General features: G+C 35.9%; 3 protein-coding genes and 1 pseudogene across 4 annotated transcripts; all 4 read right to left on the bottom strand.

Moving 5' to 3' along the window:
* Positions 1-3,602: 3,602 nt before the first annotated feature.
* On the bottom strand, positions 3,603-5,299 carry LOC147760890 (uncharacterized). The gene is made up of 3 exons (XM_087018502.1): positions 5,082-5,299; positions 4,511-4,583; positions 3,603-4,210 (listed from the first exon to the last, which is right to left on the bottom strand). Exons 1-3 carry the CDS (start codon positions 5,097-5,099, stop codon positions 3,831-3,833), a joined length of 471 nt encoding a protein of 156 aa, XP_086874628.1. The 5' UTR covers positions 5,100-5,299; the 3' UTR covers positions 3,603-3,830.
* A 1,039-nt stretch (positions 5,300-6,338) lies between these two features.
* On the bottom strand, positions 6,339-11,317 carry LOC106159857 (tyrosine-protein kinase receptor Tie-1). Its single transcript, XM_087016479.1, has 3 exons — positions 11,213-11,317; positions 10,810-10,906; positions 6,339-7,363 (listed from the first exon to the last, which is right to left on the bottom strand). The coding sequence occupies exons 1-3, from the start codon at positions 11,301-11,303 to the stop codon at positions 7,186-7,188; spliced, it is 366 nt and encodes a 121-aa protein (XP_086872605.1). The 5' UTR covers positions 11,304-11,317; the 3' UTR covers positions 6,339-7,185.
* Positions 11,318-11,429: 112 nt separating this feature from the next.
* LOC147760889 (tyrosine kinase receptor Cad96Ca pseudogene) lies at positions 11,430-12,558 on the bottom strand (annotated as a pseudogene). Its single transcript, XR_015335518.1, has 3 exons — positions 12,444-12,558; positions 12,033-12,220; positions 11,430-11,618 (listed from the first exon to the last, which is right to left on the bottom strand). The product of XR_015335518.1 is annotated as a tyrosine kinase receptor Cad96Ca pseudogene (transcript).
* A 4,961-nt stretch (positions 12,559-17,519) lies between these two features.
* On the bottom strand, positions 17,520-19,253 carry LOC147760888 (kin of IRRE-like protein 1). Its single transcript, XM_087018102.1, has 4 exons — positions 19,223-19,253; positions 18,697-18,987; positions 18,184-18,447; positions 17,520-17,866 (listed from the first exon to the last, which is right to left on the bottom strand). Exons 1-4 carry the CDS (start codon positions 19,251-19,253, stop codon positions 17,520-17,522), a joined length of 933 nt encoding a protein of 310 aa, XP_086874228.1.
* Positions 19,254-23,786: the final 4,533 nt, after the last annotated feature.

Below are 23,786 nucleotides of genomic sequence, written 5' to 3'. Positions count from 1 at the left end.
TGTTTGAATGGGGGTCAATCTCCAGCATGCGAATGTGGTGCCGTCCTTCAAACAGTTTACCACATCGTAGAGACTTGTCAGCTGTATCAGTGCCCAGGGTTGAACTCACTAAAGTTGTTAGACGAAAGAGCTTAAGACTGGCATAGAGAATGCCAATATAATCCTTTGACTTTTGATTCTTGAGTGTACATTACCCAGACATACGCGTATATATATATATATATATATATATATATATATATATATACACACACACACACACACACACACACACACACACACACACACACCTGCCTGTGTCGGTAGGTTCTACATGTATTAGTTGTCAGGGGCTTCTCCAGACGAAAAAAAATACTTATAAAATGCTACATATAGATTTCAATGTTTTTATGTCTTCCTTAACCTATCAATGATGGTGCATTTTACCAGTTGTTACGGACATTTGATAAATGATTTCAGTATCTACGTTTGTAGAGTGATTCATGGATAGAGTTTTACCATTTACGAAGGGTGTACTTATACTAAAGCAATATTTCCCAAATGCCTGTATTAACATTATTTCACACATCAATAAGCCTTGTTGTGCCAATTATCAAAGGTTGCGTTAGAGTAAAATGTAAATCGTTGGTTTTAATACAATTGTATGGGCTAAGTTTAAATTAATTCTTCATATGACGCCATGTCGTCTTCATGACGTCATTATGTGGTGTTACAATCCGTCTTCGGAATAGTCTGTGGTCGTCCTTGGATATACATAACTGAATATGAAAAGGGCATATTTTATACGATATTTAATACCAATCCCATGATGCTTTACGTGTGAATAGGTCTGGAATGTATACATTTTAATAAACAACCATTTTTTTGGATAAACAACCATATCTTTCCTTCCTGTGCTAATTGTTTTGCACTGAAATAAATCATAATCATAACAATCCAACTCTCCCTTATTGTAAAGGAATTTCAGAGAAAGTGTGCAGGATCTACAAAAAACACAGTGCACACTGAAACAACACCTATTGGCACCAAAGGACACGCCCTCCCAAGAACAACGTTGTGGGACAATATACAGGACCAACTGCCATAACTATAATTCCTTTTACATTGGTGAGACAGGCAGACAGTTGAAATGTGCCAGGGGATTAGAATTTTCCAAGAAAAAACTCATTAGCATTCGTGAACTGGCTCATCTTATAGGAAAATTAGTGGCTGATGAGCCTGGGGTAGCATATGCCCCTCTGTATTATAAGCCTTTAGAAATAGAAAAGGAGATTTTACTCAAAGAGCATTGTGGGAATTTTGATGCAAAATTCCAAGTAAATGAGAAAATGATTGGAGATTTGCAATGGTGGATCTATCACATTGAAACCAGTTTTAAACGTATTCAACAGAAAGCCCCGCACTTACCTTTCAAACTGATAGTTCAGGTACAGGATGAGGAGGAATAATGTATAACACAAATGAAAAAAAACAGGGGGACATTGGTCTTCTTCAAAGAAAACATGCCACATAATTTTTTTTGGAACTTAAAGCTGCATACTTAACTGTACAATCACATTGTAAAACTGTCAGACATACTGCTATCAGACTGGAAATGGACTACATGGTAGCAGTATCCTATTTAATAATATAGGAGGACGAAAATCTGAACTTTTTTCTCTTACCCGTAATATTTGGGAATGGTGCATGGCACGCCACATTAATCTTCAAGCTATACATTTACCAGATGTGTAGAATTTTCAAGCAGATCATTTACTCAGAAAATTGAATGATGACTTGGAATAGATATTAAACACAAAAATCTTTCAGAATATACAAACAATATTTTCATTAGACAGTCAAGTAGCAGTAGACATGTTTGCTTCAAGAATTGACAAACAGTTACCTAAGTATGTAGCCTATGTACCAGATCCCAATGCAATTGCAATTGATGCATTTATTGTTCATTGAGAAATAAATTTTGTATATTTTTCCTCCTTTCAGCGTTATAGGATAAGTATTGAAGAAGATATTAATTGCACTGGTATGGGCCGCTCAAAGTTGGTTTCCAAAGCTACTGAAGTTGATAGTGGCACAATAATTTATCATTCCCAGGAGGAAAGAGACCCTAAGGATGTCCGCAGATCTATCTCGGAAGCATCCTCTCAGCAAAATGTGGTTGGGATGTTTTCGCTTATTAGGCAACAGTTGCAACAGAAAAAATTATCAGGAAACGCTATCACAACTATCTCAGGAGCATGGAGACATTCCACTCAAAAACAATATTGGTCATATATCAAAAGATGGATGTTATTTTGTGGCGAATTCAACATTGATTCATTTAGCCCATCTGCCCCAGAAGTAGTCAATTTTCTCCAACATGTAATGGACAAAGGGTTATTAATACAGCTCGATCAGCCATATCAAGTCTTGCTTCTCTTAGTGGAAAAACAGTGATTTATGTTAATCTATTAGTTTAAAAGTTCATGAAAGGAGTTTTTAACATAAAACCAACTCAAGTTAATACTATTCATACTTGGGGGTTTAGGAGATGTACTGAAATACTTGCAAAGTCCTTTTCCACTGGAAGAATTGAGTCTTTTGAATCTATATATGAAACTTGTTATGTTGTTATCGTTACTTACATCTCAGAGAGGACAAACTATTCATTCTTTACTTCTCAGTGACATTTTCATAAAAGAAAGTGGAATAAAAATCACTTATAGTGAACTTTCAAAAACCTCTAGACCAGGGTTTCGACTTAAGGACACCATAATTAAAGCATATGGTGATGAAAAGTTGTTTGGTAAAAACCATGAGTAGATATATTGAAGTTACTAAACCACTGAGACAAAGTAATGAGTTCTTCATTAGTACTGTCAAGCCTTACAAGGCAGTATCAAGAGAAACCATTAGAAGGTGGACAATAACTGTATTGAAGCTATCCGGAATTGATATTAAAACCTTTCAAGCACATTCAACTAGAGCTGCTTCCACCACTGCAGCAAAGGCGACAGGGGTGTCAGTGTCAGAGATTATTAAATGTGCTGGTTGGACCAATGCTTCAACATTTTTAGATAAATTGAAAATATAAAAGTTTAATTTCTTTGATATCACTTTATTTATGAAGTGAGAAAACTGCTGTACCAGTTTGTTACAGCTTACATTCTTTGAAATTTGGAAGAGTAGATAACTACTTCTCATGTAATCAACTACTGTATATCAAGTTTAAGTTCTACAATATATTTCAAAAACCCATTATTAGTTGTTGTTCTTCATTTCTACTGAATGCAATGTTGCTTTACCCACATGATTTGGGTATTTTACATTTGATGGTAGAACTCCATCATATCAACCAGTAATATTTTATTTCACAAAATAAAATAAGATGCATCATGAATGGATTTTACATCAACCATGCACATGCAAAAAAGTATCATCTCTAAAATCTCATGGAATTCCTCAGTGTTGTTGATTTGGTAGAATGTAAAATAAAACGAATATGAAATATGACGTTTGATAATAATTCTACCAAATCAACTTAACACTGAGGGATCACATGCCCATCCCACCCTGCCCTGGAATTTGTTGTGCATGCATACATTGGTGCATGCATGCGCTTTTAAACCTGGACACGTGATGGCTACGTCACATCTCATGTGATCCCTCAGTGTTAAGTTGATTTGGTAGAATTATTATCAAACTTCATATTTCTTATTCGTTTAATTTTACATTTTCATTTATGATCCAACTACCAAGCTAATGGACATTTTTGCTCCACTATTTTCATATTCATAAGCTTTAAGTTAACTTTCTCAAACGGTGATAGTCATGTAGCTATATAAATTACATTATTTACCCAAAACAGAAAGAACTGTTCTTTTAGTGATGAACTGAGTGCTTGCTGGAGCACAAATTGCAGGGTTTATGATTAGTATCTTCACCCCACATGTGTAGGCCCCAGCATCTGCTGCAGTGACACCACTGATGACAAGTGAGGCTGGAGGCTGGAAAGACAACCTTCCGTTCCACGGTGGCTGTAGAACAGTTGTCCTGATACCTCTGATAATATCTAGCTCATATTCCTGTGAATTCCACTGCCACTTCACCTGGTGTATAAATGCAGCTTCAGCAGCAGTAAATGTACACTGCAGTGTGACACTGTCTCCAGTGCGTACGTAATACGATGAGGGTAGGGTAACACTGATGACGTCATCACATGGCACTGCACCTGTAATGGTATGTGTTGTAAGAAAATTTTACCTGGAATTGGAAGCATGCTTGGTTGCAGTTTTACACTAAGCAATGACAGGTGTTCAAACTTTCTTTAAGTATAAGTTGTCTATTAATCTTTCTTTGCTTACAACAGGAAGTTTGTGCAATACAGCTTACATTTGTTGAACTGTTGATAGCATAAGTGTGCTTTTCGTTTCTCTTTAAAGTGAATATCTGTTGTGAAAGACAAAATCATGCCTTTGGGCTTAAAATCGGTAATTTTTATGACATCAGTCTACATTTTCTTTTCATTAACCTGTTATGCTGACAATACCGAACACCAATATAAGTTCTGCTGCCAGATGCCGATAGACATTTGCCATGTTTTTCTGAAACAAAAAAGATGGTGGTGGTCACCAATACCGTGACCAATACCATTTTCTATAGAAATAGGGTTGGACATACATATATACCATTACGATAAAAAGGGATTATCATTTCATATTTAGCAAATGAATTCGTATCTAAAAATTTAAACCACTGCAGAACATTACGATCAAATTTTCTATTATGTTATTAAAAGTTATTTAAGCGCTGTGTTTATCCCGAATTTTGTGCTGATATCAGACTAAAGGGCATGTTGTTGCTTATGCTGTGTGCTTTATAAATGTGTACACAAATACTATTAAGGCTTGGCAATAAAGATAGCCAGTCTAACGTTAACATCACATCTTCATATATATGTCACTAAGTAATGTAATGGATAGTAAACAAGCACTGGAGCAATTGTGTTTGTAATTCTGGATATAATATCGGTGTAATGTTAATGCAAACTGGAGTACTGCGTTTTTAAGATTCAACTTGATATTAATGGACACAAAACCTACCTGTTCAACAGGATGCATGATAGAAAGTCACTGGTCGCTAATCCTGGACAACAATATAGTTGATGATGACAAATGCGCTACTGGTATATCATAAGCGTAGTGTCCCTGCCTCCCAATGTTAACTATTTGGGTTTAAGAAATACTGCCAGCTACTTCCTCATCCTGGCGTTGATTGACCTGATCTTACTGATAAGTAGCACAATTTTAACCTCGTTATAAAAATAGCACCAAGATCAGCGTATGCAATTATTTGACACAGGATACAAGCCAAAAAGGCAGAGGATTGTGGAATGGGATTTGAATAAAACATTATAACGTTATGTTGTTGTATGATATTATATTTGTGATTATTTAAGATGTCTTTTCAGTTATGTTATTCTAGGCTTCTTGAAAATAATAATAATAATAATAATAATAATAATAATAATAATAATAATAATAAATTTTATAGTCTAAAATCCAACGCATGTTCTATAGACTTTACAAATTTATAAAATTCACAATTAAAAGAAAACGAATACTAATGGTCATAAGATAACATTATACTGCTTACTGACCAAGTGGTTAACTGTATAATTATCGGAAGTTGAAGATAGAGCATAGGAACAAAATCATCAACTTTTTATTGACTTTATTTCCTATTAATATTTTATTTGCCCCCTAATTCATTTGCATTACGCATATACTTATTCATTATTCAAATCCTTTGGTCTAAACTGATATTTATCTCTTTCATTGTGTCTTTAATTTCCCAACCTGGAAAGTCTGATTAACACCGGGCTTTCACCTGCTTGGAGAAAGGATATTTGCTTACACTCACCACTGGACGTAGAAAATTGCCCAGAAGATGCAAGGCGATGACCCATCATTCTCGATAGTCTCTCATACCGCCTCTCTTGGTATCCAATTTATCAAGTGCCTAGCTATTGTAATTGTATCATTGAACCCCTCAGATTATAATCAATTTTGCCTTGCTAATGATGGTGACTCTTCTAGCCAAGATGCCAATAAGGCAATATAAAGCTCAACTTTAGATTAATTATAAGTCGATTTATATCCATTTGGATTTTTATTTTGTCCATGAGTTGACGGACAAAATTTAAAACAAAAAGCTAATTTCGGTAAATGAATGAAAAATGCATTTCTGTAAAATATGCATAGAATCCTCACATCTTTGTCTACCAATATAGTAAAATTCTGAAATGGCAGATGTACAGACATATATATATCGAGATATGCTTTACAAAGCAAAATTAATACATTCTTTTGCATTTTATTATACAATAATAAAAATTGTCAAATTGCAGTTTGGTCAATAATCATAATACATATTCCTGTCATTTATTTTGATACTTTTCTAGTTTATACAGTATAAACAGTAATCTATCTCATCTTGTCTCTCTAACTGAAGTAATGCAACTGCATTTATTGACCAAGCTAATGTATATAAGGTTTCTACTATTTTATCTTTTGATTAACATCACGTTTCGTGATCACAGTGAAAAAAAAGCGAACAACTGATTATATTCATAAAATTCTTTGAATTTAAGCTTACAAATAGAAGCAATTATCTACTACAGCGATTCTTTTCAAAAATATATAAAGATCACCTTTGCCTGTCGATGGAGTTTTTAGAAACTAATAACGCATTTCCCGCCTTCTCAAACTACATTTTCCATTTCTTCTGAAGAGGTAACAACTATTCCCACACTGCATAACTTGTAATGAATGCTGATAGATGCACAGTTTATTTTTTTACGGGCAAAACAAGGGACAATTCAATTTGGATTAGGATTCATAATTTTCCCTGCAATATAAGGTACGCCTTAATTATCTAAATTAACAAATAAAAAAGTAAGGTAAAATATTTCTTAGCCATTTTCGTCCGCTTGATGATCGAGATCTACGTACAGTCTTCGTTTAAATTTCCTCAAGGTTGAGACATTGTAATTTGCGGAGAACATTTGGTTCCGTGTGTCTGTAAAAAAAGTTTATCATACCATATTTAAAAGTTTTATGAAATAAAGGAAGGTACAGATTCTGTCCATCCCTCACTATAGAGTTTGTGCTAAATAAAGCAAACACTTAAGTATTCTAACATTCCTTAGCACTTTTCGTCGGGTTTGAAAAGATCAATATCTTCGTAGAGCATCTCTTCAAATTTCCCTAGCGTCAAGACGTCATAGTTTACAGACATCAAGTGACTTAGTGTATTTGTAATGGATTGGAACGTTGGCCTTGAACGCGGATCTTCCTCCCAACAAGACAGCATTATGTTGTACCTGAAAGAAAACGATATATACTGGTATGTTGTACAGGATTCATGCTAATGTAATTACAATTAATCACACACAATGCGCAGTACGAGTAAAGCAACTATTTCATTTATGATGCAGCCATATCAAACTCCAAACATATTTTGTATACTGTAATTTTGTATGTGTATACTCCCAGACACATCATTGACTGGATTTATGTATAAGATTGTATAGTTACAGCATGCGATACGTAATATGTGAGCACTGTACATGTATACATAATCTCGTGATAGACCGATGCAGATATGTCGGTGTGGAAATAACATACTTTACTATTATCTATATGCCGTTAAGATGCATATATATCTATCCGGTAAGCAGCATGGTAACTATACGTGAGGTACCCGTTACCTCCATGACCTCCCTGAGTGGTAGAGAGGGACATGGACTATGTGAATATACTTACAGTGGTCGGAATAATTTTGTTTCCGTTGTACACCGGTGTAACAACGTTCGAAATGTTTTAATCCCTATCTTGTGAATAGAAGGGGGCGAACAAACAATGGAGGGCCGTATAAATCCCTTCAAAATTCGAACGCACAAACACAATAGCTTAGGTGGAATAACACAATACTTAATACGAGTGAACCCCATGACGCTGGTTTCTGTGGTCCAGCGCGAGCGCGACAATCCGCTGTAACTAGGTGTAATTAACAGCAGGATACATCAGCCAGAGGGGCCCTGTTGTTTGTTGCGGCGATAGGATTATAGCTTGAAGAGGCTAAAACCCATGCTAACGCGTGCCACTAAACCGTCTCCCGTAGCGTCCTTTTGTTCACTAGCTTGGCACGCGCAGCTGATCATGTTTGAAGTGTTGCTAGCAAACTGATAGTTTAATTTGGTATCAGTTAATTCATGCAATTTGAAATGTTCCGTAGTCAAAAATTGAATTTGATTAACATGCATTAGCATCAGCATCGTGAATCAGCATGATCACTCTGTCTCAAAACTCTAAATGAAAATAATATTTATAATTATGAATGATAATGAATGAGGAAAAAGCATTGAATAGCATTTTCTATATTTCACAGTTGATGACAAAAAAGTTTTGAAGTTTAAAGATGCTCCGTACATAAATTTCCATCATCGCGACCTGTGTGAAAATAGATAAAGTTTAGAAATAACAAAGAAAGCAATATTATTTAAACAATTTATTCACATAACAAACTGTCGTGATGCGTCAAGTATTACATTAAGTCACATTTTATACAAAATAATCCGTAAAAGGATAAATAAGTGAAAGACTAAATAAATAAATAAATGTATGATTTAAAAAAAAAATAAATAATTTAAAGAATTAAGTAAATAAATAAATGGCATTAAGGATCAAATGAATGAATAAATAAATAAATGGTATAAAGCTTTAAATAAAAAGATAAATTATTAAAATAATACAATTAATAAATGATGATTTTATAAATAAATGAATAAACCGCTGCGAATAAATAAATCGCTATACATAAACAAAGAAATCACTTTTTCAATAACCAGATGCTCTCCCCTCTCTTTCTATGACCACCGGCATCACTTTAAAGATATGATTAATATATTTCACACACTTGTCTCTAGTGACTGTCTGCCAAAAACTCTGAATTCCGGCCACTAAATCGTCCTTCTTCTTCGGCTTTAATTTTCTGAGATAGTGCTTTAGAGAGGCCCACAAATTCTCGATTGGGTTTAGGTCCGGACTCTCCGGTGGCGTTTTGAACCAGTTGATACCATTTCCTCAATAAACTGTTGTGCTACTCTGCTTGTGTGCTTAGGATCATTATCCTGCATGAATCTATGCTTATGAGGCATTTTATCCCTAATGAATGGGACCAGATAATCCCGTAATATCTCCACAAAAAATTCGGCGTCGAGAATACCACCGAAGATGGCAATGGTCAGTGCAGCCCCGTTTTGAAATGCCTGAAACGAAGTTTACTTAATGAAATAGTGTTGTTTTACAGTGTGCTTGTGAATACTATATACTTAAGTGCTATTATGTAAGCATCAATCACAATACGTTATCCAAAAACATGTATATATTGGTAAAAAATAAAAGACAACGTACGTTCTTCGTCATCAGTTGTTTCTGTAATTAAGTTGTACATCGATCGCAATCGATTAAATCTATTAACGCTAATGTTATGAACATGACAGCGTGACTTGAAAATATATTACATACCAGCCCAGACGTGAACTTTGTAAGGATGTTTTGCTTTAGGCTTAAGCTTCCTAGCTTCACTCACATCGTTGCCGTCTGCATCCCTTATTACTTTTCGAAAGACAAGTTTCCCGTTTCCTTCCAGTTTTATACTACTTTCATCTGAAGGATATTAAATTAATGTAATGGTTGGTGGTGTACAAGGGCCCGTTATCGTTTGACGCTTTATGCAACGTGCAGCCAAAGTATTACTTTGAGTGACACGTGTCATTTAGGAAACGCTGAGGAAAATCTACCAATACCCTCTATTAAATAGTCATTATAGAGATTCTCAGTAATAATATGGTGATGCGATATCTAGATAAAAAGGTCGGATGGCTCTAGAGCAGGTAAGATAATTGGTTCACCTGTGTGAAGGTCAATTAAAATCACTGGGGAGCCAGTGAGCCTTTTATAGAGATATTATCTTTTACATAATACCACAGTCATCTGTTGACTTAATCTACACTCTCCGTGTTTGTGGATACCGAAATATCCATTGCATTTTAAAAATTTGATGAAGATTGTACGACCTTCAATTGACTAATTGAAACTTAACTAGCAATATTTAATTTCCCAGTAAGCTTTCAGTAAAAAAATGGGAGGCCGCTTTCGCATTACGTGTTTAACTTTGTTATTCCTGCCAGCTCGTTTCACAACCTTCCTGGCAAAGGAGATCGTATGATGGCAATATCTTCAAACTGCAGCTAGATTTATCTGGTGTACCACTATCAAAATGTTTATTTTACTTGCTTGCCACTTCCTTCATATTAATAAGTCGTGTGTGTTTGTGCCTCTTCAATCAACTTACTCCCTTTATTGCCACCTTTATTATTTCTTTACAAGATGAAATAAAGATATGTAAACCTGGGTGATGTACATTTGTAATTACCGCGTGTATACTTCCATTGCTTTTCATGCGTACGTTACTAGAACTACTTTAGAATTTTTAGCATCAGTAAAAAGAGGAATCCCTAGTGCTTCTATCTATCACTGAAAGTTCATGTCGCATTAAAACACGTATCTATAGACTTCACAAAAAGGTACATGTACCATGCAAGTGTCGCGGATTACATGGACTATGTGAATATACTTACAGGGTACCTATCTTGTGAATAGTGTGGTGGTTGTGGCATACGGTATCCACCAGATGTAGCGTCCATCACCTGATTGGCTGACACATTGGGATATAGACTGTGCGCTACACTGTATATATACTTACATATCCTGTGAACAGTGTGGTGGTTGTGGCATCCGGTATCCTTCAGTTATAGCTTCCATCACCTGCTTGGCTGACATACCGGGATAGGGACTGGAGCCTGCAATTTGAACAGCTCTAAAATATTTCTATATTTTTTGTAAAACAGCAAGAGTGTCAGATCCGATGCAACCGAAAATTTTCAACCGCCACTAGGGCCAGCTAAATTGTAGTTTATGATTCCAGGGTCACAATTTATGACCCCCTCTACCAGCACCAAGCACAGGTGTAAAAAAATTAAGGTTTCAAGAAGAAGAAACTAAGAATTCACTGCGATTCAAGCTCGGGAAAAACTAGCTGGAGTACCATAAAATTTACAATGTTCTTGAATTATCGACGCACATATCGATACGGAAAATACAGATACCCAGTGTGACAATCTCCCAGAGAAGTACACCATACGCCCAGACATCAGACTGTGTGGTAAATATGTTGTCATACAAAGCTTCAGGAGACATCCAACGAACTGGTAAACGACCCTAGGAATTGAAGTAAGCGAAACATTATTTTTGGCGCTGATCTTTAATTGACATAAACTCTTGAACCTTAAAGTAATTGATGATGCTGCCAAAGTGCATACGGTATTACAAAATGCCACTTTTCTTTGTCCTTGAATGCCATTTACAGAACACGCAGTGGAAATAGGCTACCTGTGACTTTCTTTCATACTGGTGGCTTTCAATCACGTCCTTGGCAAAGCCAAAATCCGAAATCTTGCAAGTCTTGTCTTCAGCCACTAAAATGTTCCTGGCAGCGAGATCTCGGTGGAGAATCTGAAGATATTGTTTTTGAGTCATACACATATTTATGAACTGTTGTGCACATGATGAAACTAATAACATGAAATTCAAACAAAATATACAATTGTGCTTTATTATTGTCATCATATAAATAAAGACCCCTTTACACTGGGCGGCGTCTTTTCTGCATCCCTTACAAAGGCTCCGTTTGAGAGTAAAAAAAAATAATTTACGATCATTGAGCATCCATTTTGCAACCAAAGCGATGCTATTGCCTCCTTTCTACGACTACAGCGCTGCCAGTTTCAAGGTCGCACAAACGACACAGAAAGGACGAAAGTAGTCGTGCAATTTTGATTACTTGAACTTCATTATTTCTTGCTCTCAGGAAACAATATTGTTAAGACAAAAATGAATAAAAAATTATAGAAAAGTAAAAATACTCACGGCCACTGAAGACAAATACGACATGCCATTTGCTACGTCTAATGCGAAATTCATCAGGTCACGTGATGTCAAAGACAAACTGTTGCCATGTAAGTTACCGTAAATCGTTTTGTTGATTGAGCGATCATTCCGTAAAAATGTCTGTAGATCTCCTTTTGACAGGTACTCCATTATAATCATAGGCACTCCTATAAAATGCAATCAGTTAAGTCACGAAATATACAACAAATAACTCAATAAGAGAGGTATACTAGTCGGTAATGTAATCAAATACAATTGCCAGCTTCTATTTTCATATAATCACGTATTAATATAGGCATAACCACAGGGAATACAGATTTATATAACATCAAAGGTTGAAAAGTAGAATTGTTCACGATGGTTGATATTTCCAGTAATGTGTATGCTTACCACCGTCACGCGTGCAGGATCCAAGAAGAGAAACCACATTGGGGTGAGCAGAAAGTTCCAACATCACTTTCAATTCATTCATCAGATCTCTGATAACTACTGCGTCCTTTTCATCTAAAATAAAAATAATTAGATCGTTGTTAAATTAAAGTAGAACAAGATCTACGTAAAATAGACCGAACAGAAAGACAACATATAGTTATTACCTTTAGTTGTTTTAATGGCAACTGGGGTCCATTTATTCTTTTCGTACATATTAAAGACACTGCCCTTGTAGACAAATCCAAAAGCTCCCGTGCCGATTTGTTCTAATATCTTGATGTTACGTCTCGGTATTTCTACATCACGTTGTAGTTCTGTGTACGGAGATTCTTCGCTCACCTGGAATTTAACTAAGTAATTAGACTGTAAAAATATCTGTTATAGACACAAGGATTATATGTCAGTAATGAATCATAAATGTAGTCTCTTATGTTTAATATAGTACAATAAATTTTATGATAAAGTTTGTTAGGTAATATAAATCGTATCGGATGAACAGTAGGCATACATTTTAGCTGAATGATATCACTTTACTGTATACAGTGTATGTGTTCTACTATGAATTCCAGCACCTTGTTTGTCTGTAAATCTGTGTACTCTGAAGAGGTTTGGGTACAGGTCAAAGGTGTTTCGTACAGTCCAAGTTTGCCACAGGTAGGTGTCTTAGAAAAGAAAGCATGTGTTGTAATATCCTATCTATCATCTGTCTTCCAATAAAAAGCTCATATGAGGTCGCATTCTAAAATAAAATTTCAAAGACCAAAGTGGCAATGCAGGAGAACTGCAGTCTGCAATTTATTTAAAAAAAAAATAAATATTCAATGGGATAACAACATAACCCACAAAAATTTCCTAATCATACCAGTTACTTTATTTCCGCCCGGTATATACCTGTACCTCACCTTTATCTCATCCATTTTGATGGCGTTAACCGTCTGAGCATTCGATCCACCTACAAAGGCATTAATGACAGTAAAATTGAAAAAAAACATCAACAGATAATCTCAATATATTTTTTATTACTTAGAAAAAAAACATTTATTAAAATAAACTACTCTATATGTACGGTAGTTTATTTTTCCCATAATTTATTTCTCTCAAAATTACCCACCACAATTCAATGCAATTTAACTCATTCTACTTCACGAAAAGACACAGTAAAATAGCAACCTCAAACTAGCATCCATGTGAAAATTATCTAAAGAATGCACAATTACGTTGAATTATATCTCCACCCTGAGTCTAAAAGGGGGTCACTAACCTTTCTTTTTCCCAGACCTTATTTTACAGAAAAGAACGACGATAACAACAGCTATGGTAACCAAGGCAACAGGTGCGACTATCCCGACAATAATTTCCGTTGCATTTTCTTCAGCGGTGGTAGCTGGGAACATTTATTACGCATTTTTAAAAATAGATTATACGAACATGGTCTACTGATCATTCACTGAACTACTTAAATGTTATGTGAATATAAATAGCCTATAATCCCTCAAATTATAGACCAGATAATAATACACACTATTGCCCTAAAATGACATTAATGCTTTAAATGACCCTGGTACATGATTGGTGCACTGTGCCTACGGGTTTTCAGAAACATTTTTTTAATTGCAGGAGAGATATCAAATGACAACCATAATATAAATAAATCTTACAAGAACCACACTTACTTGTCGTCTCTACCTGCTTTGCAGTATTTGCCACCAAATCTTCACCCTGAAATATCTGCAGAACAAATTCATACTCCCTGTCATCTGGTAATGTTATCTCAGCTGATGTAACATTAGAATATGGGACATCGTATGTAGAGCAGTCATTTGTATCCTTAACACAATATTCAACTTTAAAACCAGTAATGTCTTCCTCTCCTGACTCTATCCTCCACGTAACAGTAGCTACCCCTTCAGTAATAGAAACCTCGAGTTGCTCCTTTGAGAGAATTGGCTTTACTGAAATGAACAAATTATTATATAGTTATTATAATACTGTATATACCAGTAAACAAAGTGACTAAACCATAATGAATTTCTTTTCTCAAATTTGCAATTATTTTTTAAATTGATGTCAAGGGATATATATATATATATATATATATATATATATATATATATATATATATATATATATATATATATATATATAAACTAGCAAATTATGTCTAACTTTTCTCAAGAGTGGTAAAGAATCATGCCAGTCTTCGATGAATATCACCAGTACATTTAAAACTGTGAGCTAACTTTTTCCTGTTAAACCCTAACATAATCTATAGCAACATAGCTAACCCTTAGTGAAGTCTCATTTTCTTAGTAACTAAATTTGTATTTTTCCAGTTTATCCTTAAAATGCACATATAATGAACAGGCACGCTGCACATTTCAAACTTAGAAAGCAGTATTTTAAATATACATCAGCATGTACATTGTGATATAGCTGATTTGTTATTTATTTCTACCCTGTGCACAGCTGGGAAACTAAGTTATAACCTGGGAAAACGCAGCATATTTATTCTAGGAATTAAAGTGGTTTTGTATGTGTGTGTGACTACAATCATTGTTGGCATGACATGGAAATTATTAACATGTACGTGTACAACCTTTTGTGTTGATGTCCAGTATGTCTGTATATGCACTAGCATTCCTACTGGTATCATCAAGTTCATTCTCAGCTCGTAATCGGACACTGTAAGTGACGCCATCCTTCAATCCAATAATTTTGTATTGTTTAATTTGTCCAAATCCAGGATCAGGGATGTTCCAGATAACCAGCCATTGAGCAGAAGTTACCACCTTATACTGAAGAGTAAACACCTGTCTACGTCCTCCATTATTACCGGCTCTCCATGATACGGTGATAGATATGGCTGACGACGATACGTTTCGGAAGTGTGATGGAGTGTCTGGCTTTCCTTTTAATAAATTATATGTAAAAAGTTTAGTGAATTTAATTTCCAACAGAAATTGGTCAGAATAAATTTATCAACTGAGGTTGTTATCAAATGAACACAATTTATTCAATATTGACAATATTATAGTAAGTAAATCATCAGCAAACTTCCATTTAACTTTCATACTTAGCTTGATCACTCATAATATGAGAGGCAGAGATGCTATACCTCAGTTTTTAGACATAAACATGATTACATTACTGATTTAGTAAATTAAAGCAAATGGTTCTGCAGTTTGTTTAGTTAGTAACTAAATTTTGGACAACAGATGTGGTGGACACGGACAGCATGGACAAACATTTAAACCACGGCTAGCGCGTAGAACAAAAGACTCGACCGTGCTGTATTCGACATACAAGCACGTCATGTACGAGTGCGTTCCACGGTCTGTTGCACTACTAGTGTAGTAGCCAATCAGAGGCCGTGGTTTAAGCCAGATACAACACTCGTCGCCGAGCTCGGCGACTCGTATTGTATCTATCACATAATAGTGATCAGAAGACACATACAGTGTGACCACAATGCGAAGACTTTCCAGCCATGCTGACATGCAGAAGGACTTTGACACTGTATCAAATAAAGCCACTCAGTGAAGTCAAAGTAAAGAAATAGCAGTTTGGTAGTTTTGGTAGTTTAAAAAAAAAAATGATCACAGTAACTGTGATGGCACAGATCGACAGACACTTATGTTGATCTGAATATATACAGACACATAGTGTCTATATATGATAATTCATATCTCACTTACACATTCTCAGTTTTGGGTATGAACATAAAATAAATTTTTGTTAATTATCAGTATTCCATGATATTATATACTCTATCTATATGTTCACAACACTTCAAGCGAAAACAACTCTTCAGATAAAATTCTTATTTCAAAATAAATTCATTGAAAACAACTCAAAGAAATATAATAAATTCTATTTTACCACCAAAACAGCATATTATTATGGAATCTGAGCTTGCAATCGGGCAAAGTGACAAAACACACACACACACACACACACACACATAATGGACTAACTTTGAATGTCGAAACAGATTCAATAACCATTGGTAAGTATGGGAAAATTGTTGTTTACCTAGGAAAATTCCTTTCTTGGCCAAAATCAACAGTTGTTAACCCTTTAAGCTTCTTTACATGTAAAAATATAATATTAATTCAAATGGTCATGCAAAATAAACCAATTGGTACAAGAAGTAGTACATTTAATTCCTGAAAATAAGAAATTAAAGACAGTTACGACTGACAAATGCACAGACACTTTGAGTGTGCGATAAAAAGGGACTTGGGTGGTAAGATGTTGAAGATAAATTTTCCTCCTACCTAAACGATCCAGTGTAAAATGAACAACAAGTGGCTCGTTCACCCCATTAGTTACTTCACATGTGTAGTTTCCATAGCTATTCTCATCTATCAGTATTGGCAATGAGGATGAGAAATTTTGGTTTTGGGATGTTATATTGACCATTTGTTGTTCTTTCTTCCAAGTGAATGAAGTTGTCTTTGGGTTAGCAATGACATTGACACTCAAGGCCTTTGTTTCCCCAATATCACCACTTACTCTGCGTTGAGTTCTGTTATTTGGGTCTTCTTTTGGGGAGTCTAGAAAATACATTTTGCTACTTTTTATTTAAATATTTGGAAAAAGAGAGAGAAGACAAAAGAAGTGCAATAAATCTAACCAACAACATCCCTTTAAGATTCATTTTAGGACAATATGAGCACATTCCCAGAGATTTAGATCGATCCAACTAGATCGACCTAACTCCCTGGGGGTTCACGCTAAATTGCTGTCAGCCAATGGCGCACGGAAGTTAATTACCCCCTTACAGCTTTTAGTAGGCGGGACAGACATTTAAGCCAGCTAAGCTGACAGTAATCTAGTGAGACTCCCCACAGGGACAGATCGATCTAAAATCTGTGGGAATGGGGTCTATGATTGCTTGAAGGGGTTAACATGCACACACAAAAACTGTCTCAGTTTTAAGCAAACATTTAAAACAAGTGTCCCATTTTGAAACATCATCCTTGACCCTGCAATGATTTCCACTATTATGTCTATTTTCTATTCTATTGCGTGCTATAATCTGGCACTCATGGGGGATTTAAACCACCCTATATATGTGTGTGTTTGTATGTACAAACTAAACTTACATCTAACTATTACACTCCTAGAAGCAGCCTTTGTGAACACCGTGTTGGTTGCAGTACACGTGTAAACCCCAGCATCTGTGTACTGTATACGAGGTTTCACCAATCTGTTGCTGGTATTGCCAAGGTCTGTAACTGAACCTCCTCCTGTTGGCTGAAACATCCACTTCTGATATCGTATGTTGTTTCCGCCAGGTTCTCCTTGTGCTGTACACGTCATAGACAGGTTGTCTCCTTCAGTCTGCTCTGGGACAACAGGGAAAGTCACTGTGAGATCTACAATAAGGAAACATGTCACCGATTTTTCAGGCTATATATTACCAAAAGAATCTGATATTATATTTGACAGCATTATTTTTCTTCATATGAAAAATCCATTTCTAATAAGTTATTGGAATGTTTTGGACTGTACACATCAAAATGAACAAATTATTAATATGGGTATGTGAAAAGAAATACAGGTATTTTTATCAAAGATCTACATGTGTAAAAGGCACTTGGAGTGGTTAACTTGCATATGGTTATCTTATAGTATTTTTTCATATTGTTTTGCTGGATCTGTAAACATGCATTTCCATCGGAACTGAACTTACATTGTACAGTGAGAGTGACATCCCTTGTAGAGATGAGATCACCATGCCTGGCTGAGTTGGCTGTTACTGTGCAGGTATACTGTCCTGAATCATCCTTGGTCAGTTGTTGTATAGTATGGTTGGCTTGTCCTGTTGTCCAGCTACCTTTCTGCCATCTATAGGAAGTGACGGTTGGGTTGCCGTGTGCTGTACATATTAAAGTAACAGACTCGTTGACCTTCCTGGTACTGCTGGGGGAGACGCTGACCTGGACTATAGGGTGGTCTATGGAAATGTGGAGTATGAATAGTACTTTATTCATTCTTATAAATAAATGTGAAAACACAGACGTTTAAATACATTAACACATGAACATGTGACAAAAAAATGTTGGTTAAAAGAGCAGAAATAACGTCTTCCAAATTTTTTTTAATCAAATTAGTAACAGTATCTTAACATACATGTTCCCTATGAAAGTTCACACCTTGATATGGCCACATATCAGGATGCCAACTTGACAATGTTCTAACTTACACTGAATGTCAAGCTGTAGTGCTTTCTGTACAGGACCCCCCCTATTTGTTGTAGTGTATTCATTTGAAGCCAGGCACTTGTATTCCACTTGGTTTTCACTGATCTCTACAGACTGGAAAGTGTACATAGCTGACCCTGGCACAGACACTGAGTTACGTTGCCATGACAACGTTGGTGTTGGATATCCACCAGTAGCTGAACATGTCAGCTGGGCATTGGTGGTTGGGTTCTGTCCTGTCGCCAACCATGGCAATGGAGGACTTGGTGTGACACTCACACTGTTTGGGGGATCTGGATGTGTACAAAGAGAAAGGAAAACAGCTGTAACACAAAGTGTTGCTTTTTAACATTACTGCATAGAAGACAATTAAAAACCTATTTCACAGCAAGCAGAATGTCACTGCTTAAAACATACATGTAGCTTGGATATTTTATTGGGGAAAAAATCCATCACAGGGAAAATTCCTAAAAAATACAGGTAACTATAATACAAATGGTTAACATTTAATAAAAAAATATTGCTAACTTTTGTGTATAATAGCATGTATTTCTACCATCAAAAGATACAAATTATAAATCAAACTCAATTAAAAAAGATCAAAGACAAACCACTACGCACGTATTACAAGAAAAGTGAAATCTTTCTCCCTGGCCGTAGGTGTTCCCTGTGCATGTGTAGCACGACAACCACAGGTGGTCTGATGTTGACTGGTTTGTACTGTAAATTGAAGTTTGATCTCTGCCGTGTTGGAGGTGGAATGGTCACTCCTTGTATCACTTGGACACCCTGATGTCCAGCTTAAAGACACTAAAGGATTCCCACCAGGTGCTCTACAGGTCAAGGTCACTGATGTCTCCCCAGTGACCAGTTTGTCCGATGCTGAGTTGTAACCTGTCAGTGTAGGTAGGTTCTGCCAGTTGTCAGGAGCATCTACATATGAAAATAAATAATACGATATCACTTTATATTTCAGTGTCTATTTCTAAAATTGTCTCACAAGGGGACTGTAGTAATGTATGTCAGCGGGGGAAGATTTCAATTGACAGTTGCTGGTGCATTTCGATAAATATATAATACAAGAAACATCCATTTATGTTTTAAGCTTATTATTTTATATTATGTTTTCCACTTTGTTGAGGGCATAATGAATTGGGTTTTACAAACCAAAATACATTATGTCATTCTTTTGTGCACTAAAAGTGTAAAATGATTGATAACAACAAGATATAACTCTGGGTAAGCATGATTCAGTTCCCTTCTCCCTCTTTCTCTACTAATCATAATTGGTAACATTGACACAAATCATCGTCATTACAATATAGTTCACCTTTATAAGGAGTTGACTACATTTTGTTACAATGACACTTACATAAAACATTAAACAAGAAAGTCCCAGACTCTTGTCCTGATATGGAGTTGCTGGCATTACATGTGTATGGTCCTGCTTGGCTTGGTTGTATATTGCTGATTGTCAACTCACTGCCAGCCTGCGGTAATGCTGCATTGTTCAGGAACCATGCGTATATTATTGGTGTTGTTCCTGATGCTGCCGTGCAACGTAAATATGCAGTGTCTCCCTTGGTTACCTCATGACCTGTGGCACGTGAACGGGTTACAGAAACATTCCCAACAGGAACTGAAAGGAATGGTTATATGTAATCACCATGTTACAGTATGATTTCAGCAATTGATTGTGATGTTTCAAAATGTTTTAAGATATTTTTCCTCGTACAGAGGTCCTGAGAGCAATATAAAAACTAAATGCTTCATTACATCTATACTACAACACTGGCAACTGCCAGATTGTCCTTACCTGTAACATGAAGGCTTGTAGTTGTGGTAAAATACCGACTATTAAATGGTGAACATGTTGATGGGTATGGTGCTGTTATCTTCACCCCACATGTGTAGGTCCCAGCATCTGCTGCAGTGACACTTCTGATAACAAGTGAGGCTGGAGGCTGGAAAGACAACCTTTCATTCCACGCTGGCTGTAGAACACCATTGGGACGTACTGCAGGTGTCCCAGTTATGTTATCTACAGCTAGTTCATACTCCTGTGAATTCCGTGACCATTTCACTTGGTACGTCACTGCATGAGGAGTAAATGTACACTGCAGTGTGGCACTGTGTCCAGTGCGTAGGCCAACAGAGTGAGACGAGGGTAGAGTAATACTGATGACGTCATCACAACTTGGCAAGGAAGCTGGAAAAGATTGCAGTCTTATTACATAATATTAGTTTTTCTATTACAAATACTATACAGTTTAAATATGAGATAAACTATGGTATACCAAAATCCAATTTCTGTCTTTTCACTGTTCAACGTTCTGTGTATAGCATAACCATCAATTGGAAAGAAAAACATTAATGCAACGTTACTTTTGGTGTACAGATAGAAAGTAAGTATGTTTTCTCACTCTTGATTTATTTATTTATTTATTGTATTTACCTGTTATGCTAACAATGCAAACCATCCATAAAATCCCCAGTTTGTATACAATATATTTGTAGAACTTCCCCATTTCTTTCTAAAAGAAAGAAAAAATAGTGGGCACCTCAATGTTAGAACACTTACATATTTATGACAACATCTAGGTGCACAACAAAAAAAGGAATCATCGTCTGTACATTTTAATTAACTTAACTAGGTCACAAAGTTACAATAGTAACATGATGTCACCCCTGCACAAACGTATTTCTAAGTCGTTATCAATACCCCACCAACATCCAGCGTATTTTCAATGTGAATGCTGAGTTCAGTAATTAAAGATAGTGGAAGGTAGGCCAACGGATATATGCATCTACACATAGAATCTAGTTAATATTGATACGTACAAGCCACGTTTTCATATTCATATCGTATTTTATGAACGAGCTAAGCGTAATTTTAGCCTTACCTGCTGAAAAAGTCGGACATGAATTCTCTTACTACGGCCGGTCGATTTTTCATCGAGAACAAAACTGATTGAAGTTGACAATCCCGTTATATCACATATATAGAGGTACTCCTTTCATGAAACTACTTATATTTTAAAATCCCTTGGTGTCGCCTACTTCCTCATCCTGGCTGTTGTCGCGTTGATTGACCTGACCTCACTGATAAATAGTACATTCGTATGCCTCGGTATAATAATAGTACTTCGATCAGTACATTCACCTATTCCGCACAAATACAAAGCAGAGAGGCAGAGGATTGTGAAATGGAAGCTAATGTAAACATTTTCTTCTTTTTCTTAGCATCCAGTATATATATATGTAAGTGTTTGTAAGGTGACACTATAAGTATGAGCACTCCAAATGTTTCCCGTGATGTTTATCAAAGTCATTTGAAAATAATTTTATATTAAACCTTGCACTTCTTACTGCATCATGTGTTTAACTTGATAGATATTTATCAAAGGCTATAGCTTCAGTCTAGGGCTCTGTTCTCACAACTTTTAGATCGATCTATCACCGCGGGGAGTCTCACTAGATTACTGTCAGATAATCCCCCTTAAGTGTCCGTCCCCGCCTACTACAAGCTTTAAGGGGTAATTAACTTTCGTGTCCGCCCGGCTAACAGCTATTTAGCGTGAACCCCCAGGGAGTTAGGTCGATCCAATGTAGGTCGATCTAATCTATGAGAATGGGGTGTAGGAGCAAATCCCTCGTCCATTCATTGACTTTATTTCATTAATATTTCATATTTATTAATATGCATAATTATCATTTCGGATCATTTGTCTCATATTAACTTTATCCTTCTGCGTTATGCATGTTGCAAGTCGAATTTCATTATTCAAACTTTTTGGACCATACTGATATTTATTTCCTTTTGACTGCTTGGAGAATGGATTTAGGCTTATTCTAACCATTGGCCCCCAAGGGATTGGCCTGAAAATGGAAGGTGATGCCCGATAGCAAAATGAAAAGTTTGCAGCAATATTGCTGCAAACCAAAAGTCTGAAGCAAGGAGTTTGCAAGAAATGTATTATTGCTTCTAATTTGCGCAATATTACAGAAAATTTGCGGCATATTTTCAGTAAATTTGCAGAAGGCCCCATGCTTTGCTAAGGGACCCCACTGTTTTCAATAGTGTTTCTTGCTGTCTCTCTCTGTATCCATCACTCTACAAAAGTCACATAGTGGTTTTTAAGTTTATCATAAGGGCCTACTGTACAAAAGTGCCTTGTCAAAATAGTTAGTTATCAGAAAGTCTGGTGCCTCTTAACGTCTTGAATTTTTTTTGATATTTTTAAGCTTTGGTATATCAAACGTGAATATTTTTTAATTCATAACATGAAGTTAAGTTGGTTGCTTTATATAATTCTCATTGTTATCTAACATACTGTGAAATGTAACGTTTAACCCTAACGATTCACCTTGTTGGTTAAGGAGACCTGTCCAGGCAAGGCGACAATTAGCTTTTATCTTAGACAAAATCTCAACTTTAGATTATAGATTAACCCTGAGTCGATTAATATTTATGTGTGCATGAACTGAGAGGAGTGTCTGAGGCTAGTTTGGTGTCAAATATTTCATTTTTTTGATACTACAGAATCATATAGTTTTTTATTTGAAAATGTCAATTTATTGACATTTGTACTTTGATTAACATACAAAGTACTTATTACAATACAGGTATTTCTATTTTTAATTTCTGTGTTTTTAACTTCGCCCTTGTCAAATCTTATTGATATGATGGGGTCATGCCGATACTCCCCCGCACCGATATTTCCCCTTAGTAAATTTTTGCATTATGTATTTATATTATCGATACGACCCCACACCAATAGATCCCTGCATCGATACATCCTCTGTAAAATTGCCGTTTTATACGCGCACCGTAACTTCCCCCTCACCGATACTCCCCAGCATCGCGATCATTACTCCCTCTATGCAATTTCCACGAAACTGAGGGTCTAGGTAACAGAGAGTCAACCTCCCTTTAATTATACAGGTTAGGGTTAGTCTGACGTAAATGGGTCAAAATCAAGGGCGAGGCTTACCTATGCAAATTAATGAGAACCGGACTGTCTACCATGAGGGAGTCTGTCACCTCACACCGATATTGTTTTACGTATAGATCTGATTAATTGGTCAACGA

Source organism: Lingula anatina, chromosome 7 (genome assembly GCF_051362555.1).
Source record: "Lingula anatina isolate TDL-2025a chromosome 7, LinAna3.0, whole genome shotgun sequence".
Taxonomy (NCBI): domain Eukaryota; kingdom Metazoa; phylum Brachiopoda; class Lingulata; order Lingulida; family Lingulidae; genus Lingula; species Lingula anatina.
The sequence above is the reverse complement of the archived record's forward strand: the minus strand, read 5'-3'. Positions and strand labels throughout refer to the sequence as shown.

Coding starts and splice junctions, on each gene's coding strand:
- LOC147760890 (XM_087018502.1), bottom strand. Junction 4,211..4,510: donor CGGTATTGTCAGCATAACAG/GTTAATGAAAAG, acceptor ATACCATTACAG/GTGCAGTGCCATGTGATGAC.
- LOC106159857 (XM_087016479.1), bottom strand. CDS start 11,303: ATGTCTCCTGAAGCTTTGTATGACAACATATTTACCACACAGTCTGAT. Junction 10,907..11,212: donor CTGGGAGATTGTCACACTGG/GTATCTGTATTT, acceptor TTCAAATTGCAG/GCTCCAGTCCCTATCCCGGT. Junction 7,364..10,809: donor CCACACTGTTCACAGGATAT/GTAAGTATATAT, acceptor GTTTTCTTTCAG/GTACAACATAATGCTGTCTT.
- LOC147760888 (XM_087018102.1), bottom strand. CDS start 19,253: ATGGTAGAAATACATGCTATTATACACAAAA. Junction 18,988..19,222: donor ACATGCTATTATACACAAAA/GTTAGCAATATT, acceptor GTACACATCCAG/ATCCCCCAAACAGTGTGAGT. Junction 18,448..18,696: donor ACTACAGCTTGACATTCAGT/GTAAGTTAGAAC, acceptor ACATTTCCATAG/ACCACCCTATAGTCCAGGTC.